Source organism: Maylandia zebra, linkage group LG17, assembly GCF_041146795.1.
Source record: "Maylandia zebra isolate NMK-2024a linkage group LG17, Mzebra_GT3a, whole genome shotgun sequence".
Classification (NCBI taxonomy): Eukaryota; Metazoa; Chordata; class Actinopteri; order Cichliformes; family Cichlidae; genus Maylandia; species Maylandia zebra.
In genome coordinates, this window is record NC_135183.1 from 24,407,829 (window position 1) to 24,435,347 (window position 27,519).

Below are 27,519 nucleotides of genomic sequence, written 5' to 3' on the forward strand. Positions count from 1 at the left end.
CTACTGACGAAACAGGGAAAAGGCTTGCTGCAAAGGTGTTTCCTCACATGGTCTTTACAAAAAATGTCAGTGGTATGTAGTGGAAGGTCAGTTACTTAATGTGCATGCGTGTTTTCTGATTCTTCACTTTATTCAGAACCCAGTATCATCCTCTGGGTTTCCATTAAAAGCAGCGAAGCAGTGTAGGCTGAGGAGTGTGAATACTACTGCAGGGATTTTAAGCTCAGGAAGGAAACTGAGCACAACACGAGCTACATGTCACGAGTGTGTGAGCTGTGTACGTTTACATCTTTGAAGCAAAATATAAAGAAAGACTGATCAGAACTGGAACTGAGTGGCTCAGACTGCCTTGGAATAATTAAATGGTACATAGTTCACATGATAGTCTGCAAACTTGAGCACCATCTACTGGTAGTAACAGAACCTCAAGAGGTTCAATCTAGCCTGGAAAGGCAGGAGGAATAAGGGGTATATAAAAAAAATAAGCTATTAAATAATGTATGCATACTAAATGGCAGGATTTAAAGACTGCAATGATTTTGCCTCAGATTAAAGAATGAACGCATGAATCAAATTCAATGTTCTTTTTTTTTTTTTACTTTAAATAAACCATGAGTTTTGTAGATAAAGATGTGTCCTGCCACACAAACATCAGCAAATAACATGGACAATTTCTGTCTCGGGCAAATTTTGTTTACATTAGTAAAATTAGTATTTTTTCTTTTGTGCTAAAACTGGCCTGCAAAAGGGTTCGATCTGGTTTACTGCATGGTGCTGCGAAGTATAGAAACTGCAAAAAGGGGTATAATTTTTGGAACATGCTATAATGGAAACCTATCAAGACTAAATGCTGGCTAAGGAAGTATTTGTACAGACTCCTGGTCCAGAAAGGCCTGCAGTACTCAGGGCAGTGCATGAACAGCTACTGTCCTGGAGATCGGAGCAGTTCATCTTGGTACCCCTGTCCAGTCAGATTTCCACCAGGAACAATTGGACCAAGCATGCCAATAGCCTGGCCTCAGCAGACTTCTGACGACAATGTTTTGTATGCACTTTTGCATATCTGTATTCTGAGACCACTGGCTTAAGAATGCAGTAAATTGAACCAAATATGAGGCGTACATTTCAATTCGGCACACAGTTTACCAGTCCCACCGTTGGCTAAAAACCAGGCAATTGAAACCATAAAGTACTCATTTTGTTAAGAGTGACAAAAACAGACAATTACAAATGAGCAAATTTATAAGCTACAACCTCTGTAGCTTATGAACAGAAACACTGTAAATAAAAGGGTGTCCCATCTGCTGAAACACCTTTAAAATGAAGAAAAGAGAGAGAAAAAAAAAAAAACACCACGGGAAAATAAAGAGACGTGGGAACTTTACAATGTACAAGTTTATTTTTAATGAACTCTTCAGTGGTTGGTAGTCACAGCACAACTTGCATGTATTAAGCCACACACCTATTTTACAAGATGATGGGAGAAAAAAAAAAGAAAAAAATCAAAAAACAAAAAACCCCAAAACAAAACAAAAGAAAAAAAGTTGATGGTCAGTCCATCTGCAGTGACTTTGTCTTAAATTCTTTGACTAAAATATCCTTAAAAGGCCACTGAAATGCATAAAATGTTCTCAGATGAATGGAATATTTGATGGTGGCAATTTTGCTTCAACCTGACATCAAGACTCCTCACATGGCATTGACAGTGCATGTAGACATTGTAGAAAGGACTGGGTTAGCAATACCTAAGATACTTTTTTTTCCTTTTTTAAGTGACAACACCTTGGCTATAATACTAGAGCTTAAAAAAAAAAAATGGAAACAAAATTAACAGCACTCTTCCAAGAAACTGAATACAAAGAAAGTGAAATGTAGTGAAGCGATTATTTCTCTTTTTTTTTTCTTTTTTTTCAACTTTTACAATTGTGCGAACACTTATTTTAAAACCGGAAAACAAAAGCACTGAACACTGCCAGCCGTCCCGTGAACAAGAGAGGCTCTACTGTATTGTATCCAATGTCTTTAGTCTATAAAGGAAAAAAAATAATTATAATAATAATAATAATAATAATTAAAACACACCTGTTTGTCCTCTGGAATTTTTAATAGTAACAGACGGGAACCATAAATGCATGCCATGTGCTGGTCTCAAACAAATACATACAGGTATATACAGCATCACTCAGTACCTGCTAAAACAAAGTGAGAAATACAGAGTATAAACTGACTACACTACAAACCTAAAAAAAAAAAAAAAAAAAAAAAGGAGGGGAGGGGGAGAAGGTGAGCGATGGGAGTGGTGGAAGAGTGAAAAATCCTACTTGTGATGGACTCGTCATCATTAAAGCATTTAAAAAAAGAAAATGAAAAAAATGCATATTGCACATACAGTGAAAGCTTAAATTCCACCAGGTCCGCCTCATGTCGCTAAAGCGAGAATCCAAAATTTCCCTCTTGGAGGAAGACACGCAGAGGTACAAAAAAAGAAAAAAAGAAAAAAAATTTTGGAGGGGGTGGGAGAACTGTGTGTGCATTAGTGATCTGTGGGTGGAAAGGGGAGAAGGGGGGTGGTAAATAAAGAAAAAAAAATGATGGGGCCACAAGGAGCTGATATTAGGCAGAAGTGGCACTTTGAGGGTTTCGAGGGGAAGTGGAGGGACTGCACAGCACACAACACGTACACGGGAAGAAATGTTACATCAAATAAGAGATTGTGGCACAAATAAAATCAGGTGGTGGATAATATCTGTTCTTCAGAGATAGCCCGGAGTGGGCGGAGGAGCGAGACAGAAGAGACCGATGCAAGTGTGTTTCTTTTTCTCTTTATGTACAACTAAGGCTTACTGGTTAAATAGTTTTCAGGCTTCCCCGCCCACAATGCTTTTACATGCTGATCTCACACACACGCGCGCGCGCGCACACACACACACACACACACACCCCTTCCTTTTGCTCTGTAAACTCAGTGGTTCTATCAGGACAGCAGCCACACAATCTAGTGGGTTCAATTCGAGGAGGTGCATGGGGAGGGGAGGGATGGATGAACATGATGGGTGGATGCTGCAGTGGTGAAGGAGCAAAAGGGCGATTAAGAGTCGGGAGAAAAACAATGGGAGAGGGGAAAAAAACCCAAAAAAAAAAAAAAAAAAAAAAAAAAAAAAAAAGGGAGTCTTGCCTCCGATGTCTGTTGCAATTAATATCTAAATGTGCAATTCCATTAGTCACTGCCATGGGGGACTAGGGGGGTGCAGAAGATGGGGCGGGTGGGGTCTGTTCTACTTGGAAAGCTTGCTAATGACTCGAATGAGCGCTCCGTTCTCGTCCTTTAGTCTCTGGTTGTCTGCTTTCAAGTCTGGGAGCATCTGAAAGGTGATAAAGGGAAACAGGAGCGAGAGAGTGAGAGAGAGAGCGAGAGAGAGCGAGAGAGAGAGAGAGACAAGGCTTAGACAAGTCTCGCCACGTAAACAGGTTAAAAACCAGCCACGGCGCTTTTTTTTTTTTTTTTTTTTTTTAAACAAACTGTTAACTGCAGACTGTGTAAAGCAATCTCAGGAGTCACACACAGCATCTAACTTTTGGCTGTCCGACTTTGATTAAAGAGGTAAAAACAAAACCCAACATCTTTGTTCCAAGTCAAAAGTAAAAGCGGGCACACAACAGGCCAAAGATTCTGGGAAAGCCATGCAGAATCTAAGTGGCTGCTGCAGGCAGCCTCAAAAATACACACAGCAGAGGGGAAAAAAGTCACATCTGATCAAGTGCAAATCTGTTAAAATGTTTAACGTTAATGTTCCTGACTTAAGGCCATTATACACATGCTCATCGTCTGCAGAAAATTATTCCCTAGCTCAGAATCATGCAGACTTGTTGCCAAATGCAGTGATCTGATTGGTCAGATCTGTTTAAAAATTGCAGTCTGTGTGAACGGCTGCATTAAGAACACGCGAGTCGAAAAACACTCTTTAAACGCACAGATTCCAGCTGATCTCGCCTTCAAAGCTGTCTACTTGTGCACCTCTGCCTCATCTCCAGCACGGCAGCCAGTTTAAGACCGCTTCATGAAGATCCTGTTCTGACAACGTACGCCTCAGATTTTATTGAGATTTTTACCCCAAAGTTGTGCAGACAGAAAACACTGATTTCTGTCTCAAACTTTCACAGAGAGGATCATCACTGGCAGTTAAAGCTGCTGGGGCTTCTTGCATCGACTGAAGATGCTACTTCTTTGTGACACTGTCTAACTTTTAATATGGGTTCTTACTGTAGCATAGAGCTGGGCGATAGAACGATAACGATATGTATCGCGATACATATCGTTAGAGAAATTAAGCTATCGCGATAGACTTCGCCGCTCTTGTCCTCAAAAAAAAAAAAAAAAAAAAAAAGTCAGCCAATCCAAATTAAGTAGCGCAGAGCCGAACCAATCACAGCCGCAGCGTCACGTCGCGTGACTTGTTACGTACAGCACAAGTGCCAAGCCACACGTGTGTTTGTTTGGGAAGCAGCCAGCGGGTAATGGAGGGAATGAGTGTGCCGACTAGAAAAATCAACCGAGCGTGACCGAAGAGAAAACAGATGATGGTTCCAATGCCGGAGAGATTGTCGAACGGAAGAGCCATAGAAGTTCCGTAGTGTGAAGGTATTTCGGCTATTTCAAGTCTGACAAAAAACAGAGTAGCGTGCACTGTAAATTGTGCCGAAAGCAAGTCTGGAAATACAATAAACTGGTGCATGCGTCACACTGTGCGCCACGTTATTGTTTCGGTGAAATGAATTTCTACAATACTTTTACTGTTAATTCTACTCTCTGCAGTGTTTAAATGCTTACATATACACACAGTTACTGTCCGTCCACACATACGACTCGGTTCTGCTTCTATGCCCCAGCTTTGTTTACTTTTTCCCACCGAGGCTTCTAGACTTCTGATTGGCCAACATTTCTGCACAGTTAGGAATCTAGCTCCACCTGCTGCTTTGGCATGTTCATAGCAGCGTTTTCCTTCATTTCTGCCTTTATGTGTGGACGGGATTCTTTTTAAAACGAAAACTGAAAATCTCCGTTTTCAAAAATACCCGTGTACGTGTGGACGTAGCCTCAGTCTCTGACTGGAAGCGCTAATTCGTCATTCGGCTTTTGTCAGACTAAAGTAACTGTTAAAACTGTTTGAAAAGCTCAGCTATACAACAAGGAGAGATTGAGAATTTCCTTTTAGTTCTCAGTTTATTTGATATTGACAAAAGTTAGTCAATTTTGTCTGTTCTTCTGTAACACAAACTAAGATTTATTTTTAGAATTAATACTTTGTTTCTAAGTGGAATTGACAATTTAGTCTGTTTCGTTTGTTCTATTTTGAAACTTAAACGCTTTAGCGGCTGCCTTTTGTGTAGTTTGCAATATTTGCCTTTATCTATCTGAAAAAGTCTCATGTTTCTTAAGTACATCTACCCTGTTGAACTTATTATGGGAAATAAATATTTAAATAAAAACAAGCTGCTGATTATTTCACATTTTACTTGTGAGCAACGGCACATTTAAATCTTACAAATATAGTTATTTGGCTTATATCGTGATAGATATCGTTATCGCCTGAAATGAAAAAAACATATCGTGATATGAAAAAATCTCATATCGCCCAGCTCTACTGTAGCATGCTGGCAAACAGCCTGAACTGTGGAACGTGTCATCGCGCGCTAATCTTCCAACACCGCTCACTCAGCTTGGTGGCCTGGCTCTTTTTTTTTTTTAACTCTTCTTCAAAATGCAATGCAACTTCCACATTGCCACGAACACACACACGCAAGTGGTCAGAATGAGATTTTTAGAGAGCGATCTAAAAAGCAGCTGCTCCACAAGCGGTGCAGGGCTGCACAACGAGATGACCCTGAAGAGGAGGATGTGCCAAATTTAAATCAGGTAAAGTTTTAAATTTGCAACAGGCAGAGATGCAAAACTTTGTGATCACAACTCAAATTTGAGAGTTTAACTTAACTAAAGCCAGATTATGCATCAGTTTCCTCTTCTTTATGACATCTACTGAACTTCAGAACACATTCTTTTAAACATGTGCATATTAATGCATTACAGGCAGCAACACAGAGCTGAATGAGCTGTAGTAAGTAAGCCAGACTTTCTCTTGCCCCATAATTTATAAAATCCTGGAACTGGCTGTCAGATGTAAAGTTTAAATATCTCCCATAAAAGCACAATAAAGACTTGAAAAGTTCCTATTTGGACAGCAGCATGCTTTCAATATGATTAGCTTATTAAATAAATGACTTAAAAATATTCGTACAAGGGCGTGAGACATGTTCTACAGTGTTTAGAGGAGACTGCCCCAGAGACCTGCTTGATTTCATATAAGGACTGACTGCTTGTTTAACTCATGACACTGAACACACTATATTGTGTACAAGTCCAAGGTAAAACCATACGTGTATGCATTAATCTTAAATATTTGTTGATGTCATTTGGTAAACTCAACAGAAAAGGAGGGGAGGATAAGGTGGGTTTGGTCTCTGAAGGTTTGGGTCCAAAGAGTTGATGCCATAGGAAGCCACTTCATGCAAAGAAGCCAAAACAAGCCAAACAGAACTACTGAGCTCCCCCTGAAGTAATTACCACAAGTAGAAACTTCAAAGAGGACACTTTCCTTCACAGTACAGTCAGACCTGTCAACCCGCAAACGCTTACCTGAGCTTTGCTTTATTCCGTTATCATTCAGATGTTATTTGAAATATTTAGGATAATGTTTTAATGCGTTTTAGAGGTGTGGAAACCACCTGACAGGCGTGTACTGCAAAAGGATAGTGTCCTGCTGTGAAAACCAAAGAAAGACACCCTCCCCACTCTGAAAACAAAAAGCTCTGGGGAGGCAGAGGGGGGCAGAAAGGGTTGTTTTTCAAAACCAGTGATTGCTGGACGGCTGGACACCTGCCTGTCTATGGGTGCGGGGCAGAGCACGAATGGAGCATGAGAAGAATGGGGTTGCAAGGGGGGAGGGGACAAGGAGGAGAAGAAGAAGCAGAAGAGGAAAAAGAGAGAAGAAGAAGCAGGAGATGGTGGTGGACAGACGGACGTGGCTTAGAGGTCGACGGTGGGCAGCTGGCTGCAGGCCGACTGCGAGAGCTTTGCCACCACACGGGCCAGGGCCCGGTTCTCAGCCTGCAGCCGCTCCTTAACCTGGCGTAGGGCCTGAACCTGCTTTACCTGGGGGAGGTTCTGCAGGAGGGAAAAAAGAAAAGAAAAAACCAAACACAACACAGAAAGAACAAAGAAAGAGGAGGAGGGACGGGGCGAGAGTGGCAGGAGAGGAAACATGTTTGAGGAGACAGAAATCAAGAGAGAAAGGATTAATGAAAGACAGGACAATATAAATTAATAGAGAAGAGGGGCCGAGAGAAGGACAAAGGGGGAAAACAGAAAAGGAAGACTGTTAGAAAATGGGGACAGATTTTGGAAATTGAAGGAATGATTAAGAGGTTCAGCTTGATGCTTGTCGACAGAATGGAAAAGTGACACTGATAAGATCGGCCAGCTGGCTAAGCCCTAAAAATAAACACTTTGTTATCACAGTGATGGAGAACACATGCTTGCTACGGTTTAATAGATTTCCTCTTTTCTTAGCTAAAAAACATTTTCCCAAAAAGAAATACTTAATTAATCATCCTTAAATGTTAACAGTGGACAAATATTACAGCAGCTGACCTCAGATGTGCCCTGAAGAGCAGAAGGTGAGATTAGCAGGTGTACAAATGGAGACAGAGGTGGTTAACTGTGCCGGTCCAAATATAAAAACCTAAACACAACTGTGCCTAAGATTAATATATATTTTTAATTATTCATTTAATATGCCAAGAGTGAGGTGTTTTAGTATGAGCGAGACTAAGAAGCTACACAAAGAGGGATGCACTGCGACTAATGTTTAAAGTAACAGCTAACAGTCTAGTTTGACTTTGATATTTTCCCTGTTTTATTTCCAGGGATACAAAAAAAAAAAATCTTATGCAAAAATAAAAAATAGAAATTAAAAATAAGTATCCTATTTCAAAGTCTGTCATCATTTATCATCCCTATATATGATAAACAAAGCTGGTGACTCCAAGTTACTTTTTTTTTTTTTTTTTTTTTTAAATTACCTGCCATATATTCAAGAAAGAATTGTCAATTTCGATTCATGACTTCTATTAGCTTACAGTGGTTCTCAAAGGCTTCACCAAAGAGTCCTCTGACACATTTGGTAATGTTTAGCTACTTGTCAAGTGATGCTAAGTCTAAACTAGTTAAAAGAGTAAGATTACCTCCCCTGTGTGAGGGGTACCTGGACCCAAATACTCTGAGCGGCAAGTGTAGCAGTGTTACTGTCTGTCAAAATTATCTGATTAGGTATATAATATGCCATTTACAATTTTTTAATTCAGTATGTGTGTGCTGGGTACCTTAAGTTCCTCCTCCATCTCAGAAATCTTCCTTTCTAGAGCTCTTCTTTCCTGTTGGGTGGAGGAAAGCAGATTAAATCTGAACCACGACACAAAATAAACACTCCAGTGCAGGCATGGAAGGAGAGGTGTAGGAGATTGTCGGGATGTAGTGGTGACAGGGCACGCTTGAACACAAGCTTATCTAGTGAGGCATCTGCAAGCGGCAGCCAGTTCAAACTTATACATTCAATTCATTTAAAGCCGTCTAAAGACTGGAATGAGTCGAGAAACAGGGATGAAGATGTTTAGAGGTTGTGTTTGATGGTTATAGCTAATGAAATGATTCATGGGCAAGGATGTCAAATGTCTTTAAACCCAAAAGACAATCCTATAATGTAAAAGGCGACAAGGAAAGAATGACTTGTATGATGACAAAATGTTGCTTAGATTAAAGCATGGGCTTAAAAATAATGGATGATGTGGCTACAGGAGCTGCAGCTGAAGATGCCAAAGCCATTACAGAAAGGGTGAAAACACACATGCACACGTTTTTATATAACAGCAATTTAACAGCCTGCAATTATTCAACTTTCTACAGAAACTGAGGTAATTTCACACACTTTCACACACTGGAAAAACAAAAATAAGCAGTCTTGAGAAGTGGTGACCACACGCTGCCTCTGAGGTTCAATAAACAGGTGAATAAAGAAGGTTGCAGTGTTCTGGGTGGCGTGGAAGGAGGGCGGGCTTCCCTTTGACCCTCAGCTACGTGAGAGACGACAGCCAGCAGCAAAGAGGAGACTAACACAAAAACTCAGGGTAAGATCATACCACCACCCAGATGATATTGGGGCCTGCTTGTTACCTTCAGACATAAACCCATTGGGGCAGTGTTACTGGGATGTTTAACCAAAGTAACTGAAATAAACTATATTTAGTCTGAGACACACAAGTTATACATGTTTTTAGTAAATGTGTTAATTTAAAATAAAATAAAAAAGGGACATTTGCAACAGAAGTGGGTTATTACACTAGCTCATTACCCTTTTCTCCATCTCAAGCTGTGATCGGTCAGCGTAGCGTTCCTGCCTCTGCAATGGGAAACAAAACTGTGTCAGAAACCTTTACAATCCCATCAGGATGTTTAGCCATCCCATGAAGTGCTTCTCTATACCTGTGTGGCCTTCTCTAGTTGTAACTTCAAGTCTGCCAGCTCCAGGTCTGTGTCACGTAACTGAGCCTTCAACTTCTCGTTGTCAGCTAATGTTTGCTCGTAGAGCTGAAGAGAGGACCAATCAGATCCAACAGTCAGAAAGTGCAGCAGTCAAACTATTTATAATCAAAGATTTGTTGAGACTGGCCTACCCACTGAGAAATGGGGCACATACATAAGCTTTGGTTTGCATTTTTAGCTTGTTTTTCTGTTTAGTTTTAAGCTTTTAAAAAAAGTTTTTGTTTACAAAACCAAACCTCAGAGACGCGCAGACATCCCAGACTCAAATATGCACAAAGACCCTGCTAAAGCTCACTGTGTTAAAAATATTCCTTTGTGTTTCCAAAGCAAAAACCTGTGTTACATTTATTTTTATTCTTGTTTAGTCAGTTAACTAAAATGCATTTTTACATAATTCATTTTACTTTTAATTAGAATAAATTTGGGCTTGAGGCAAGGTTTTATTACTCTACCATCTGCCGGTTTAGGCAATTACAAATTAAAAAGGAAGCCTATGTTTTGTTAATTGGTGCATGTGCAGTGCCATTGATACTTTACAATACTTGCACAAGACAACAATGCTCGGTCCTACTTATGTTGGACCTAACATCGGTTTTTGACACTGTTGACCACCACATCCTCCTTGAAAGGCTTAAACACTGGGTTGGTGTATCTGGAACTGCCTTAGAGTGATTCTCCTCATATCTACATCACCGATATTTTTCTGTGGTGGTCTCCGATTTTAGGTCATCCTCAACCTCCCTCACTTGTGGTGTCCCTCAGGGTTCGGTTTTGGGGCCTTTATTGTTCTTAATACATCTTCTTCCCAGCATATAATGGGCTCTTTTGAGGACATTCCTTATCACCGTTATGCTGATGATATTCCGTTGTACATCTCTTTTAAACCCCAGGATTTATCTAAGCTTTAGCTTCTGAATGACTGCTTAGATTCCATCAAATGTTGGAACATTGGTAAAACTGAAGTCCGCATATGCACTCCGGACATATTTTTATCCCAGATAGTGAAAGCCTTGGTCCTCTCTCAGTGTATCTTAAATCCTCTATCGGGAATTTAGGTATCACTTTTGACTCAAGTCTTACATTGGATGGGCATGTGAAATCTCTGGTTCTGTCTTGTTTTTATAATTTAAGAAATGTGGCTAAGTTAAGCCCCATTTTATCTCGCTGTGAACTGGAGATTGCTATACATGCATTTATTTCCTCATGTTTGGACTATTGTAACTCGTTGTTTATGTGTCTAAACAAAGGTTCTCTGGATCGTCTGCAGGTTGTGCAAAATGCTGCAGCTAGGCTGTTGACAAAATGTGCCAAGTATTCAGTACACTGGCTTCCTGTTGAATTTAGAGTACATTTTAAGATCCTGGTCTTGACATCCAAAGCCTTGCATAGACCGGCACCATCCTACATCTCTGATCTACTACAGCCCTATGCCCCTAGCAGGTCCCTGAGGTTATCTGATCAGGGCTTACTTGCTATAAAACAGACTGAGAACTAAGGGTGAAAGAGCTTTTGCCACTGTGGCCCCGAGACTCTGGAACGCTCTCCCTCATAAATTAAGAACCCTGGACTCTGTAGTTGTTTTTAAAAAAACAACTCAAAACTCACCTTTTTAAAACTGTTTTTGGTTAATTTTTTGCCTGTTTTATATTGTCCGTTTTACTTTTTTTAGTATTTGTCATCTCATGTGCAGCACTTTGTGATTCTGTCTAGAAAGGTGCTATAGATATTTTTTATTATTTATTTAACAGTACTGTGCTAAAGTCTTAAGATTATTATTATTACTATTAGGCCTCACTCCTTGGAAGCAAAATGTAAAGAAATGAAGGATGTCTCAAGACTTTTGTACAATACTTTGTTTACGAGTTTGAGTTCTTTTGAAAATAAATACCTTCTTGTAGTCAGTGGCGTCATCTTTATCCAGTCGGCTAGAATACGGCCTTCGACTTTCACCGTAGCTACGGGTAAAAAGAGTGTCATTACGCTCTAAGGATGAAGTGCTCTCATTCCTGCAACAGTAATGACAGGCATTTGTTTAAAACACAAACACACAAACACAAAAAAGGAACATAACATGTTGGAGGGGAAAACCTACCTGAACAATCGGTCACTCTGTAAGAAAGAAAAACAAAACAAAAAGTTAGAAAGCAGTTTATTCTGCCATATGATGTTTTCAGTCGCTACACTTGGAAAAAATGCTAAAATACTAGAAGATTCAACTCTGATAGAGGGTTTCAAAAGAAAAGAAGAAAAACGAAAACACTAAACAGTAGGATGGAACCAGTTATTTAGACTACAGCACCCGACTTTCACTCCCAGCTGCTCTGCATGCACATACAGACACAGTAACAACTAACAGCTGACAGGCCAGCTACAGCCTTGAGGTGCCTGCACTGTGCCTCTAGGTCTGCTGTGCTTGTGTAGTGCCACAGCCATGAGAATGGAGCCAGACATCAGATGGGAAGGTCAGGTTGAGGGGTTGGTCTTCCAGCTATTTTAAAAATTGCAGTCTCCTTCTGGAGGCAGAGAGAGTGTGGTGACACAACAATGCTACACTCTGGGTTTTCCTGAGAGTGCTTCTGGTGGTGGTGGTGGTGGTGGTGTGAGATAAAAGCTGTAGAGCTAGCTCAACATTATTCAAGGAGCAACTGGAGAAAGACTTTGAAGACAGACTCTGGAATCAAATTGGCTGTTTTTTGTTTTTAAATGATGTCTTTAGCGTCTTATCTACTGATTAGGAATCAACCAAGCATTTTGTTTCAGTACCAACATTTATCAGGATGACCTTAGATGAGCTTAAACTTAAAAAATATTTGCAAACTCAGCTCAAAAATACATTTTTATGCCTGTAATCAAGAGAGACGAGCTGGAATGAAAGAGTTTTTCCTGTACATTTCTGGATAAGGGCTCCTTTCCGATTTGGTCCACCCTGTTTACTGTCCTACAGGAAGTGATGGTAAATAGCTGTTGTCTCTCTCTCTCATCCCCAGGATCTCTGTACTCAAAGGAAAACTGTGTGTTCTCCATTATGCTTCAAAAGACACTCCCATCCAAACAGGAAGTGCACCCAGCCAACAATATTTTCACAAAGCTGCCCTCTCTGTGGCTTCTAAAGACAGTATGAATGCACTGGATTCCACTGCTTTTTTATGTTTATGTCACCAGAAGCCTTTAGGAAAATTCTTACATGTTATTTCTTGTTCGTTTTAAGCTGAAATTCTGACTTCATTTGTGGAGGGGGGAGGGGGGGGGGGCTCAAATTTAAACTTGGGAAACCTCAGCATGTCATTTAAGTGTGTGTTCTGCCTATAAAAGACCTGCATTTCCTTCCTTTTGTGCTTCTACATGTTTTAAAAGCCCACTGATCTGTTGCCGAGTGAGCCTTTGGTTTGCAAGGTCACCCTCATACACCAGACAATCACCAGAAGGTGGAAAGGGGGAGGACAATAAGAAATTCAAAGGCAGGAGTCCAAAAAAAGAAAAAGAAAAGATAAGCGGTAGGAGAGGAAATCATAGCTGTACAGCACAGAGTAATGAATATCAAAGACTAGTCCACTTCCTTGGCCTTAACTACATGAGATGAGGCGAGGAAGGACCAGAATAGTAAATAAATGCAAAAGATGAAATAGACGTCACGGGATACAAGGAGAAGAGGGATGGAGGCTGGAGGGCTTCTCCTTTAGTCAGTTTAATCTACTTTCTCTCCTATGACCCGAGTTACCTGTGGCTCTCCCTTGGCGTTGCCCTCCTCCGAGTCCGACTGTTGATCGGGGTCATTTTCATCACCCTGGAATTTAAAAAGATATGAAGGTTAGGTGCTGCTTTGGGCCATCCAAATGATCAAAGAAACGTGCACTTCACAAAGAGTGCGATGACCACTTCAAAAACTGAGCTCTAAAGAGAAAGCTTTGCACAGTGTGCAAATCTCTTACATCCTGACTCCAGAAGGACACCCCAGTGGAACGTCTCTTTTCGCGGGGCCGCCTGCGATCCCGTATGGAGCGGGGCTGAGACTTGTCCTCTCCCTCCTTTTCCTCCTCCTTCTTGTCTGCTTCTGCTTTCATTGAGAAGAAAGTCAACAATTATCGGACAGATGATGATTGTGTCACATAAAGAAAACTAGAGAATTACATCCATGCAGGATTTCATCTCTTCTCTTGCAAACATATTAAAAAAAATAAATAAATAAATAACCGGATGCATGTTTTTGAACTGTGTGCATCTGTGTGTGAAAACATGCCCTAGCCTGCATACAAAACAAGGACTTTAATGCTGTGAGGTGAAACTGTTACCCTGCCACCCTGCAAGTTTGCAGTCTTCTCTTATTTTGAAAGCTCAGTCCTTAATCAGCTAGCTCTGGCCTTTCTGTTGAGAAGGCATCCTGCTATTTTGGGGAAAAGCTTGGTCACAAGTCTGTCACAGTTTCCTTCAGCTGCTTTCAATTTTCCAAGGACACTTCATGCATTGGTTTGTTTAATTGAAGAGGTACTTAACTTAAAAGACAACCCAAACCCCTCCTGTGTCAATGGTCTAAATCAACATTTGGCATATGGCCCATGTGAAAACAGTGGAGACAGTTACAGCGGCAGGCACGTACGGGCTGTGCCTATATGGCTTTATGTGAGAGCACACCTCACCAAAGATGGCACAGTTTTAAACAGGAGGGATTAGCAATCCCCTTGAGGCAACATTAATAAACGTCCATTTGCCCAGTTTACTACAGAGCAATTCAAATCTGACAGAGTGCAATGACTGTTTAAGATCTGAAGACATGTGTAGTGCTGCCACACACATACAGCCATGCTTTTATGTGCATTCAGTTTAAATTTGAAGACTTTTCCTCATCAAACACAACCACAACTTAAAAAACTTCTCAATACCTGTATCGGGTATGAAAAACACTCACCCTTTTCTGTATCTCTGGAGGAACGGCTATAGGAGGAGGTTATCCCCGTCAGACTGTTAGGCCTGTTGAGGGAGCTAGAACTGGAGGAAGTGGTGCTAGAGTAGGAAGGGGTGGAGGCAGTGCTGACTGAGGAAATGGTGGAGGTGGAAGAAGATGAAGGCCTTGACCGCTGGGAGAGAGGAGGGTAAGATGAAGAGGTCAGGCTAGCTATAATATTTAAATTATTATTATAAAATATTGTGTCGTTTCAGTAATACATTATAACAATATAAACATTTAAAATATGTACCTCATCGTAGGTGCGGTACTTGTATCGGTAATCATCGTCCTTCGTCTCAGTCTCCTTCTTCTCCTCTTGCTTTTCCTTGTCCTGCTTCTCTTTCTCCTCCTTCTCCTCCTCCCGAGTCTTTGTGGTACGACTCCTGCCGATTGTTTTCTCAGCCTCTTGTAAATCAGTCAGAGTCACACCCTGAAAGAAGGAAAGTCTTTTTTAAATTTCTTTCTTGGATGATTTTTTAAAATTAAGTCTTATATTTGCAGATTCTATACATGCTGCAAAATTGGTAATTAATTAGTTAAAAAAAACAAAAAACTGGTCGACTGATCCAAGCAAAGTTTTCTTTTTAAAACAGGGACAAAGCTCACATTCTGTAAAATGAGCTCTTGGTACAAGAGCTGCCCTGTGTACACAAACAAAAAATAAAAGTCTGGGCTGTCTCAACAAGAATAACAAGTCTTATTTGAACAGTCTGTGGCCATAGAAATACAATACAAACCAGGAACATGCAGAGGTCATCATTTGTTAACAGTTTGTTTTGATGTGGGAATCCACCTTTATTTGGCTTATTAGCCGTTTGAGCAGTAGTGACTATTCTGATCATGTTAAAGCAGGTTTCCTACAACTGAAGACTCAGACCAACATTTAAGAACAAAAACTGATGGGGATTTAAAAAAAAAAAAAAAAAGGTCAGATTAGAGACATAAGTTATGTTTTTGTGGTTTGGTTGAGGCTCTAGTTGTGGGTTAAATTAAACATGTTCCTATGAATACCAAATTCCCATTTTATTTACCCTTCCTACAGATAACATTATAAAAGAATGGTTTAAAGGCAGCATGTTATACTCATTTACTGGGTCTTAGTGCAGTTATATCACTGCATTTTTGCTCCCTTCCCCCTGCTGGTAAACCAACTTTCTTCTGGTTGGCTAGCCCTTGTAAGCACAAGGCTAGAACAGCAGGTGGGTTGAGTTCACAAACAGAGCTTTTTGAGATGGCCATATTAGGATATCTGCTCTTACTGACATCATACAGAGCCAAGGAGCAGTAAAAACACAGTTGAGCCTGACATTTTGGCTCACAGGGTTAAGGGTCATTAAAAGGAACATACACCTTTGCAAACATAAGAGATGAGGACTCAGCATATTTAAGGTGATGTGGTTTAACTAACCTGGGTGGACCTCCTTGACTGTCGAGCCTGTCTGGAGCGAGCTTTCCTCTGAGACTCCGACTCCTCATCTCGCTTTGGAGTCAAGTATGATCTGAAAGAGACACAAGCAAAATACACAAACACAGACACACAGAGGTTAAATATTTAGAGGAAGTAAAAAAAAAAAAAAAAGAAAAAGAAGAAAAAAAACCCCCACCTGAATGGGGAAGTTGTGAATCTACTTAAATATGCTTCGTACTTGCCCTCATGATATTGAGCTTTACCATTCATTAAAGAAACAGGGGTTACTAAATAGGCTCTCTAATCAGCAGAAATTGCATCCAAATTAGGGCTGAACGATATATCGCATTTGCGATAATATCGCGACATGATCAAGTGCAATTTTCTAACCGCAAAGGCTGCGATTATACTCTGGACATGTCCAAATTCATGGGCTGCATCCTCCTGAGGCCGCATTTGTAGACCGATTACGTCACAGCGACGCGCCGAAGGCTGTCCAAATTACTACCATATCCCAGAATTCATAGCGCGGCCCAGCCAAACTCCAGTTTCCAACAATGGCGGCCGCTACTAAGTTTTAAAATTACTCATACTAATCTTTCTGGGTCACAAAATAAACTTAACATATTTTCAGGCGAGAAAGTAGTTGTGTAAACATCAAATATCTGCTCGGTTTATCAAGATATCCCATATTTGCAAAAGTGCTTCGACGTTTTCAGAGGCGTCTGCTACCCACCAGCTCGACAGCTAGCCGGGAGCTCGAGGGTTACTGATGCGGCCGAGAACGGCACAACTCCCGGCACATCATTTTCAGATCACCGCGGAGTTTCGCTGCTCGGGTTAAACGTAATATATAAGTCACTTAGACAACCTAAAAATGTTATTGTTGGGCTTTTTTCAGTGTTTTGTTTGTTCGTGAGTAAATCGGTTTGGCTGAGATTAAAGTTATTAGATTAGATAAAATAAAACTTTATTAATCCCCCGGGTGGGTTCCTCCTTGGTTTTCACACAGCTGACTAAACGTCAAACAGAAAACTTATTAAACAGAAGTATGAGACAGTCGAGAATTTACACCAGTGTCTGGTTATATTTTAGATAGCAAGAAGCAGACGGCCGAGTTTATTAAACTCCACCGAGACAGCGGTGACGCTAATCAGAACTAGACCGTCCAATTTCACGCGTTTAAATTTTAAAGGCGTGTTTGTGTGTGTGTTTATACAATTGCTATTATGTTTGCACTTTATGTGTAATGTTACTGACTGCAGAGATCAGTAAGATGTGTGTATTTTTTATTTATTAGTTTTATTTATTTAATATTATTTTTTAATTGAATGACTGTCTAGTAGTTCACAGATGTCGAAAAACTGAGTGTGGTAAAGCCACTGATTTTGTTTATGTATATTTCTGCAATCTGCACATTGTACTGACTTTCATTTTAATGTTTACACCAGGGTTCCTTGTCAGCACTTTATGCTCAGATGTTTGTAAGCTAAAAATAAACTATTGTGTATGTTCAAATATACTGTTGTGATTGAAGAAGTTAAATAAAAATGTCAGTCATCAATTCATGCATCACCTCATGTCATCATAACAGAGGTCTGTCTTCCAGGAAAGAACAGTTTAAAATTAATGTAATATAGTATTGGCCATACTATATGATGTATTGCTTGTCTTTGTTTAATAATACAGAAGACAAAGACCTTAAAAAAATAATCGCATATCGCATCGCAATCGCAATATTGGGGCAAAAAAAAAAAAAAAAAATCGCAATTAGATTATTTTCCATAATCGTTCAGCCCTAATCCAAATGTACAGATTTGCTGATAAAGTATTAACACACCTGCTCACACAAATACATGGGGCATTTACAGGTGTAAACAAGACTTTAGCAGTGTTTTATTTCCACCTTAAAACAAGCTTGCAATGGAAATGCGGTTAAACTACATGTAAAGAGCCAGGCGTTGCTTTCATCTGACGTGTTTTCAGCTCTTATTTAGACTACACTGGACTAAATCATCATGCATGTGACACAGGTCAACCTGTTAATGTGATCCTGCTAACCTTCAAAGACGCAGTCACATCACAAAATCTAAATATAAAGATGGAGGTAAGACTGTCACTGTGCGCTGGGAAGTCCTAGAGTGAAGTGTTAAAGACAATTTAATACTTTGTATCAACTTAAAGTAGCAGGTTCTCTTTTTACTATGGGCTTGTTCAGTGTCAAGACTGGAACCCATTAATCCTCCTTACACATCCGTTTACCTCCACAATATTGCTGTGCTTGTGTTTTTACCTAATGGTACATTTCTTTTCTCTGGTAGTTTATTAAAAATGTTAATATTAACTGAGGAAGCAGTCAGCTGCAGTGTAGCTTGGCTGGAGTAAAGGACATCCATGCTTCACTTTCACAGGGGAAATTAAAAACAGCTATTGTAAAAATCACTGCTGTCTGCTAGATATATATTTGTAATATAGCAACAAAGAACAGATATGAGAAAGAGAGGGAAAAAAAAATCTTGGTCATTTTCCCTCTAAGCCAGGATTTTTAAAATAATGTCCTCCTCGTGTGTTATATTTGTAAAATGAGATAAACCTTTAGGTTTAAACGTTCCGGTACGCGAGCTTCATGCTCAAAAGGCAACACAATTTGGGAAATAAAACAGTAATCGCTCGTCTCAGGCTGAAACACGCTTCTATTGGCCACACAAAAGTATGAACTCATTCAGCCCAGAATGGGGTCTTGGCCTTGAGGAAAATGTGCTTCTTCTGCCCACGTTCCTTATAAGGAGAAGTCGCTGGAGCAGTTCAGGCTCTGAAGCAGCCCGGCCCCACTCCCACCGTGACAGGTGGCTTATTTCAGCGTTGCTACAGGAGGACATGCACTGGACCCCCACTCAAACATACACATGCAAGCACAAGCTCTCTGCTTTCTCACTCCCTCCCCAGAATGTCTGCACAGAGTCTAAGAGTGAACACAAACCTACAGAAATGGAAATGATGGTAGCTTTTCTTCATGAAATAAGTCTATGGAAATGCTGAAAGTCTCCTTACATTTAAACAGCACCATAAATTTGGTGGACAGATGTGATTGCGATAAAAAAAATTCACAAAGTTTAAAGAGCTAATAAAAACTAATGAAATCGATGTTTGAGTAGGTGTTTGGTTTACCTGCGTCTTTCGGTGCCAGTGCCAGTGGTAGTGGTGGTAGACGTGGTGGTCGTAGTAGAGCCAGTGTTTATAGTGGGGACGACAGCAGCCGACTCCTTCTCCTTCTCCCTCTCTGCACTCTCCTCTGACCAGTACCTGTTTATACACACATTTTAAACAGATTCCCTTTCAGCTGCTGTAATACAAATGCAACAATCCTAAGCCTGTATATACAATTCAGGGCCAATTACTATACATTTTCTTGCCTGCCAGATGATCGTGTCAGACCGTTTGTTATAAAACCACTTCGAGAGTTAGCTCACCATCTTTTTTTTAAGCACTACTCTCTGGCTTTTGGTATCCACCACTTATGCTGCTGAATTTTAACAAAATAAACAAAACCTAGTAACATGATAAAGTGTTTAAATTTCCACTACAGTAATAATACAGAAAATAAAGAGAATAAAGGCAAACTGTTCAAACTTTGAGGAACTTCTGGAAATTGGTAAATTTATCATCATGGACATGGCTATCAACTAAATTAGAAGACAAACTATCATACAAATATAATACATGAATATGTGGTGAAACTGACCAGTATTAACGCTGCCTTCTAGCTTGTTTAAAGAAAGAGTGCATGACCTCAAATGATAACTGTATAGATTCATTCATTCATTCATTCAGCTGCAGCTGAATTTCTCAACCTGAAAAGAAATAAATTGTACCTGCTGGTGAGACTGGTGGAGCCAGTGCGAGTGGAGGAGGAGCCCAGGCTTGAGTACAGGCCACGATGGCCCGTGGGCGAGGTAACAGATGAGGAGGTGGAGGTGGTCGTGGCGGAGGAAGTGGTCGAGGAGCCCAAGTCCTCGTGTCGTCTGCCGAATGAGCCGCTGTGGAATAAAGAATCATCGGCAAGATGGAATGAGATGCAAGTAGAGCTGTTTGATTGTGGCCAATCGTGGTTTCCACTTTTACTTTAATAATTAGGATGGAAGACATGAGTTTATCAATTTTGGTTTTTTTCCTTTTTCATTGCACTGTATAACAACTAGTGTCCAACTAGTTTACTACACTGCATTGATGGTGAAGGCACATTAGGTGGGAGCAGTGATTGTTGTTAAGAAGGGACAGATGATGTCTCACCATGGCATTTTTAGTTGCAGTGATGGCGCTACATCCAAACAAATTTTTGTTTTATATGACTTCTATGTTTCTATTTAATTAAATAAATAAAATCCCCTCTTACACGAGTGTTTTTAAACAGTTCCTGGGACATTCACACTTCATATGAATGTCTGGAGAAACTTCAGTGACCATTTACATACACGCGGGATGCCACTGATCCCAACAACAAACAGTTACTCACTTGAAGATGCTAATACGTTCTTCTCCTTGTACTGGAGTAATGCACAACTATAGGGTGGTAAATGTAGTCGATTACCATTAATCATGTTTTAAACCACAATTCTAACTGTACTGAAAGTTGTAACCAGCAGATAAATAAAAAGCCTTCCAACATTTAATATAACAGGGAACCCAAAACCCAAGGTGGTCACTCCAGCCGAGCAGAGATGCAGAAAGTGAGAGAGGACAGGTGGTGCCTCGGTGAGGCTGGTGTACCTGCGGTAAATGCTGTAAGACGGGTAGTGGGAGGTGGGTGGCTGCCAAGGTTTAGTATTACAGGTGTTAGGGTCCAAGTTGGAGGTTGACGAAGACTTGGCTGGCACGTCCCGCGTGCTGCCGCTCCGCCCTAGCGCTAGCGTATGGGAAGTGCTAGCGTGTTGGCAGGCAAGTGGGCGAGAGAGGCATGTTAGCGGTGAAGGCGCACACATACAGACATATATACGCAGAGAACAAAGAAACATACATATTTAAGACTCTAAAGCTTTGACACACTGTTTGTGCATTCATCTCATTTGGGAGAAGGATGATACTTTGCTGTATTTAAAGAGTTAAAGAAGGATGAGATACATCTAAAATCATCCAATTGTTGGGAGATCTTCACCATTTCCCCCCTTTTCAGAATTAGATTTGAGGATGTCTTGGTTGGAAACATCGAAACTCAGAAACGCAAGAAACAACAAGTTCCAAAGCAGCTTTTACAACTTGAAACTTGAGTTCATTAGTGGCTCACAGCCAGCATTTCTCCCATACGATATAAATGCAGCACAAGTCCATGTCCAAGTTCTGTGCCACAAACAACCCTGAGAATTTCTTATTTAATTGATTTATTAGATTGTTTGAGGCTTGTAAAATATCTCAGTGGCACAGCAACCTGACAGGACAAGTAGAGTCATGCAAAAGACTCTTTGGCGGTGACAGAGAGGCGCTGGGCTCATTTGCATGGCTTTCAGAGAAGCTGCTGCAAATGCAAGCATGTACATACACATCTCTGATGACATCACTAAAAGCAAATTTCCCTTCAGGTGACTGATAAATTCACTATTGATGATCTACACAGTTAATTTGGTTTCAAAGCTATGAAAGGCACCCGTATGATGGACACGACGAGATTGGGGTGGAAAGTTGTGGCAGAGGTTTGTACTACAGCCGAGGCTAACCTGCGCTGGTAGCTGGGGGTTCGGATGGTGGAGGCACTTCCTTCACTGTTCTTCAGGTCGTCATCCCAGCGTCGCCGGGTGTAGGAGCCGCTACGTATCAGAGCAGTGGAGTCCCTGGGAAACCACAAGCTAGAATCGTACCCCACGTTTCCACAGTAACATGTATACTAAAGGAATAGGTCTCCCATTTTTAAAAATCGTCCTTAATGTGTTTCTTGATTACTAAATCTATCACTGTACATTTAAAAAAAAAAAAAAAAAAAAGCAGCTGCTTAAGGCCACACCATGCACAGCATTGGGGCACCCAGCAGTTAGCAACAGGAGCCACACAATCCAATGCATGTTTGCACAGGGCCACGCGTCTCCAGGGATTCACCTGTTTTCCTTCTCGTCAATGTCCGAAGTACTGGCCAGTCTCCTGGGAATGGTTGGAGCCACATAGGCAAGCCGGGTTCCTTTATCCTTTTCCTGCAGGCAGCACAACAAGCAGGACATAGCTGTAAAGGAGCTGTGTAGTATTGCTACAAGAAAGCTCTGTTACCACAATAAAAAACACAAAACCTTTTAATTAAGAATCATCTACGCAACCCCGCCTACTAAAAAAACCAAACCAAAACTGCTTCAATCCCTTCTGACCTTCTCCTTGTCTTTGTTGTCCAGAGATGTGGAAAGGCGAGGGCTCGAGGCCGAACGCATAACCCCAGTGGTATCCTTCTCCCTCTGTGCCTCCTTGGTGGCAGTGATCTCGGCCAGCGCTCCATAGCTGCCCGTCTTCCTCAAACCCAAACGCCAGGACGCTGGAGACTCATCCTTCCTCTCCTCCTCCACTTTAGTTGAGACCTTTCCAGCAGGCTGAGTGACCTGAGTGAGGAAAGGACAGCAGTCTAATTAAGACCTCGTTGACCATTTAGAAGGACAAAGATGTTTAGAGGTTTTTAGTTATCGTGGTAAGTAACGCAAAAGTCAAACAGGTTAAAAACAAGTCGGATTAATCCATAAGGGCTGCAAATTTTAGATTTTTTTTATTTCAGGTGGAAACTTTATTATTTTTAAAAACATGTCAGATGTGACACATGACCAGAATGCCTCTTCCTGACTTCAATACTCTGTAAAATACACTCCTGGTTATATGCCATTTTCAAAATATGATGACTTCAATAACTCTTACAGCCTGTGGAGGTTTTGTCTGAAAACAAAGTTTACAAGCAGCAGAAGTTACACAGACGTGAAATGAAAGCATGATCAAGACAGTGCATTTGGTGATTACAAGTGGAAACACCATGCTAGGGGGATAGGTGAAAAGCAGCTATTGGCAGCAATCAATCGCGATTTTGGTTTTTCCACTGCGCGTGGTTTGTCATGCCATGAACGTCCACGGTTAGGTAACTGTTTTCCCCCCATTGCACCACAGAGGAGGGGACAGGTACCAAAACTATTCCTGTTTGTTATTGCTGCACATTTTATCAGCCTGTGTATGAGGGGCAGAGGCTCATACGCTGCAGCACTGTCACCTGTGTAGCTTACTGCACGGACGAGCCCTACTCGATCTTCAGCTGATAATATAACGATGTTTGGAAACTAAACCACAGCTGTTATTTCACCACATTATGTCGGCAACTTTGTTAATTTTGGAAAATTTTAAACAACTTCTTAACAAGAAATCACAATAACTGCCTCTTTGTACTTATTGTGATACTAATTATGTAATCAAAATATGAGGATGAATCCTTAGTGCAGGTAAATTGCTAATTTGCTAGTTAACCTCTGTTTGTTCTGTGGTTTAAATGCATTTCCTACATTTTATTTATTCACAATAAAAGCATCCTGTTCAATCACCAGTGGAAATTTTTTAATGTGAAGCATGAAATGTTCAGTTTATGCCGTTAAACTAGTGGAAAAACCCTATATCGCCTGGATCAGGTCAGAATGGTTAGGGGTGTTTAGTGCTTTATCAGTGCACAGGTGCATGTAGGATTACAGAACAACTCTGGTGCACACCAAGGCCTCACCATAAGTTTTTTGGGCACTAGAGAAATGCCAGTTTTGCGCAAACCTTGACGCCACAATGCAGGACAGCCTGGCTCCGCCACAGGCATGAGGGGAGTAATACATTCAAACTAAAGCCAACCAAGACAAGAGCCCAGGGTGAGAATGATGCAGAGAGAGAATGACAGAGGGAGGGAGGGCATGGAGGAACAGAGAGGTTGAGACAGAATAAGAGAAGCAGCAGCAAAAGAAACACACTTTATGAGCAAAGACAGGCATTTTAAAGCCTAGTCACACCACACAATGCTCACTGACATTAATGTTCTCAAAATAAGTGACAGATGCAAACACTGAATTTGGACTTTGCTAACTTATTAGACAGAGGACATTGTGGTTTGAGTGAGAATCAGGCTTCAAATAAGGACAGGAACAAGAAGTTTATCTCAAGAGAAGAAGCAGAAAAAAGAAACCAAAAAGGCTCTAGATGGGTGTCTGGTGGTGAGACAACCTCCCTTTTTTTCAGGTTCATTCAAGGGCTAAAGTCAGGTTTGGAGGTGGCATCACATATCACAGACTTGGGTGCCTCAAATTTAAATTTTAAGAACGTCCCCTACATGTGCAACATGTTTGTTTCGCACTTCGATCTTGCTTCCTTATCGTTTTCTTGCTTGTGTTTTTACAACTTTTGCTTTTCTGTTCTAATTTTTTTAACCTAGAACAAAGAACATGAAGCACTAATGACAAAAAAACAAAAAAAAACAAACAAAGTTCATGATTACATTACATATTTTTGTAAACACCAAATATTATATTTCACAATATTTTAAATGCGTTCAATTAAATCAAAGAGGAAAACCTGCCCTTGGGGAAACTCAGAGGGTTCACTTTAGAAAAAATGCTTGGCATTATTCTGCCAGCAGAGGGCAGCAGTTTCAAAAGTGGAACATGACTGTAATTCAAGGCCTAGTTTTACTTTTACCACCCAAATGCATTTGTCTGTACACTTTGCTCCAACCTTTAGAACAACCTACAACTATACTGCAGAATTTTCCAACCGTCCCTATCCTGTTGCCATGTTTGTTAAAAGCTACTTACATTTATGTTCTCATTCAAGCCAGACAGAGTTATTAATTTATATTACTCATTAATTTAAACTATAGAACTGTATATGCAAACACCTGACTGCAAAATCAGGTTTTTGTTGCAAAGGGAGAATAAGTAATCCCCATCCCCTTTCTCCAGACAGGGCAGGACGGCAAAGAGTTCCCCGGTCGTACCTTTTTAACTGGTGAAGTGGGGGTCGTCACCTGGTTAGTTGGGCTAGTTGGAGAAGACACCGTGACGCTGGTTGGTGTTGTGCTGTTGCTCACTGCTGCTGAGGGCTTGCTCTTTTCTGCTGAGGTTCCCAAAAAAAAAAAAAAAAAAAAGCAGACGAGAATAGTCACAATATGGTTTCTTGACATATTCTTGACATGCAGAATAAGTATAAAAGGCCCAGAAATTACAGAATAAAATTGGTACTTCATAATTAAAGTTTTGGCTCAAGACTTGAGCCAAAACACCACAAGTCTAACATAAAAATCATACAGTACCTGCTTCAGTCTCTGATTCTGAATCTTCTTCCTCCTCTTCTTCACTAGAGCAGCTTGATTCATCCTTCTTACCCTCCTCTTCTTCGTCCACTTTCTCTGGCTCTAAGGTCTCGATGCGAGGAGCGCTCTTCTCGGGCTCCAGAAGCAGCGTTTCTTTGCTAAAAAACACAAATGTAACACTGTTAGTATAGTACTGCAGCATCAGTAGAGAGTAGGGCTCACAGATAAGCAACGTGAACTAGATTTTTAGAGTTTTCAGTTTGGTAAACTGAAGACATTTTCCTTCACCCCTTGGCTTTAGACAGTTTGACTTTCTGGCCAATTGCAGGAAGAATAAGACGCTACTCTCATACATGAAAGCAAGAAAGAAAGAAAAAAAAAAAAAAACTTTAGAGAGAACACTTGACAAAGTGAGATTGTTCTCCTAAAGATATCGTCGTACCTTAGCTTTTTTGATTCAGTTAACCATTTCCATTCATTACTTCTCATTAGAAAGTTACCTCTTGATTGGCTTCAGTGATTGATTGTTGTCCCCAGTGGTGGTTGTTTCAATCAGAGGAGATTTCTTAACATCTTTCTTCTCACTTCTCAGCTGGAATTAAGATGATAACAAGACACTCATGAGTCCAGCACAGGAAATGAAATTATACTATAAAAATTAAGACATGTTTTCCCATCATGAGAAGGTTTCTTGGAATCTTTCAAGAATTTTGTTCAGATGCCAAAGTGACTCACCAGATTTTGTTTCTTCTGTAGTTCTTCTAAGTATCCCAGAACATCTTCATCTGCTACATCAAAAGCAGTCTGACCCTGAAGGGAAACACGTAAGAGTTAAAGACTGCACTTAACCTAATGACTGCTTCTAGTTCTAGTTCCTCACCATTTTATTTATGATGTCCATGTCACATAGATTCTCAACCAGTATCCTACAGGCCTCCTCTTTGCCCCAGTGTGCTGCTGCATGTAGAGGAGTCCAGCCATCATAGTCCTTAATATTTACATCATACCCTGCTTGGATTAAAAGCCTACAAGGAAGACACAGGGAGGGTGAATGTGTGGAGTGAATGACTGATTTCATTCTGTAAACTGATTTTTCAAAGTGTTGCTAGGCTTTGAGCTCTGTTGTGCGTCAGTATTGTAACCCCAGGTCACTTTTATGAGATACAGATTCCCCGAAAAAACAGAGACGTAATCTGAAAATCTTAGTCATCCCTTAGCAAAGCTCGGTGAGGCTAGCAAATATTTCAGCCAATAAATCTGCCACGACGGGGGAAACATTTGGATCTCTGTCCCGTGTACGGTAGTTGTGCTAAACATCAGAGATCTTAGAGCTATCTATGGCAGCAGAGTGTGCTGGCTGGCTTCCCAGACCAGATGGACAGGCCGTTGCGGTTTCTATCCTTGAGCAGTGCAACTGTATTAACAACCCACAGTGACAATGTCAGAACGAGGCAAGATGACAAGATGCAGAGACCGAGATATGTCTTGTATTACCGATGAGGCTAGGCATCACCACCGTCTTTACTATAAATAGTGTTCAAATAAAGTAACATACAGGAGACACTTTATGTACCAAAGTGTGCTCCAACTGTTTTACCGTCTCTGAGGGCTACTGCTTACTTTAAAACCTCGACGTATCCCTTCGCGGCGGCTACATGGAGCGCCGTTCCTCCAGATTTCGTATGCCGCACGTCTTGGATCTGGCCGCTGTTGAGCCACTGCCGGGCATCCCTCAGCATGATGCGCTCCTCCTCTTTCCGGGCTGCCTCGATATCAACCCCTGGAGAAATGGAGAAGCATGATAGTGTACAGACAGACACCCAGGGATTACCTGCTACTTAGGAACAAGCTGCCCGCTGCAGCAATGAACCTAGAGAGAGAACAAGACCCAATTAGATCAAGATATTTATGACTTCTACTTGTTTACATCCAGAGTAAGGTATGCAAATGTTTGGAACAGGTTGCATTAGTGACCTATTCATATTCTGTTGGAGGGGACGGGACCATTAGTAATAGCAGCTGTCTCTCTCGCAAGCTGCGCAGAATGCAAATGTTGAATATTTGTTCAATTCCGCGCCCCTTAATAGGGATAATGTAGCCAGTGTAATTCACAATAGCAAATACTGTGCGTCAAAGGGACCACAGCTGTGTAGCAAAGGTGCAGCTTTCACATTTCTCAGATTAGCCTACTCTAACTGATGAACATAAGCGACAAATATCAGCTGAAAAAG

The 27,519-nt window shown here is 40.8% G+C and overlaps 1 protein-coding gene across 12 annotated transcripts in view; it reads right to left on the reverse strand.

Moving 5' to 3' along the window:
• Positions 1-1,377: 1,377 nt before the first annotated feature.
• Positions 1,378-27,519, reverse strand: part of ppp1r12a (protein phosphatase 1, regulatory subunit 12A) — a 62,490-nt gene continuing 36,348 nt past the window's right edge. The window contains exons 4-28 of one of the 12 annotated variants that reach the window (XM_076875448.1): positions 26,909-27,068; positions 26,169-26,313; positions 26,024-26,098; positions 25,789-25,880; positions 25,289-25,446; positions 24,974-25,089; positions 23,720-23,827; positions 22,347-22,571; positions 22,087-22,178; positions 21,711-21,824; positions 20,770-20,922; positions 19,875-20,039; positions 19,171-19,305; positions 16,003-16,093; positions 14,845-15,024; positions 14,556-14,724; positions 13,582-13,706; positions 13,371-13,436; positions 11,745-11,761; positions 11,541-11,658; positions 9,593-9,697; positions 9,462-9,509; positions 8,437-8,487; positions 6,936-7,219; positions 3,277-3,362 (exon numbers count right to left, since the gene is read on the reverse strand). In XM_076875448.1, coding sequence (XP_076731563.1) covers positions 7,082-7,219; positions 8,437-8,487; positions 9,462-9,509; positions 9,593-9,697; positions 11,541-11,658; positions 11,745-11,761; positions 13,371-13,436; positions 13,582-13,706; positions 14,556-14,724; positions 14,845-15,024; positions 16,003-16,093; positions 19,171-19,305; positions 19,875-20,039; positions 20,770-20,922; positions 21,711-21,824; positions 22,087-22,178; positions 22,347-22,571; positions 23,720-23,827; positions 24,974-25,089; positions 25,289-25,446; positions 25,789-25,880; positions 26,024-26,098; positions 26,169-26,313; positions 26,909-27,068 — 2,846 coding nt within the window. In that variant the 3' untranslated portion in view covers positions 3,277-3,362; positions 6,936-7,081. Of the gene's footprint in view, positions 3,363-6,935; positions 7,220-8,436; positions 8,488-9,461; positions 9,510-9,592; positions 9,698-11,540; positions 11,659-11,744; positions 11,762-13,370; positions 13,437-13,581; positions 13,707-14,555; positions 14,725-14,844; positions 15,025-16,002; positions 16,094-19,170; positions 19,306-19,874; positions 20,040-20,769; positions 20,923-21,710; positions 21,825-22,086; positions 22,179-22,346; positions 22,572-23,719; positions 23,828-24,973; positions 25,093-25,288; positions 25,447-25,788; positions 25,881-26,023; positions 26,099-26,168; positions 26,314-26,908; positions 27,069-27,519 lie in introns of all 12 variants that reach the window. The other 11 variants (XM_076875447.1, XM_076875449.1, XM_076875446.1 and 8 more) reach the window with 11 other exon arrangements.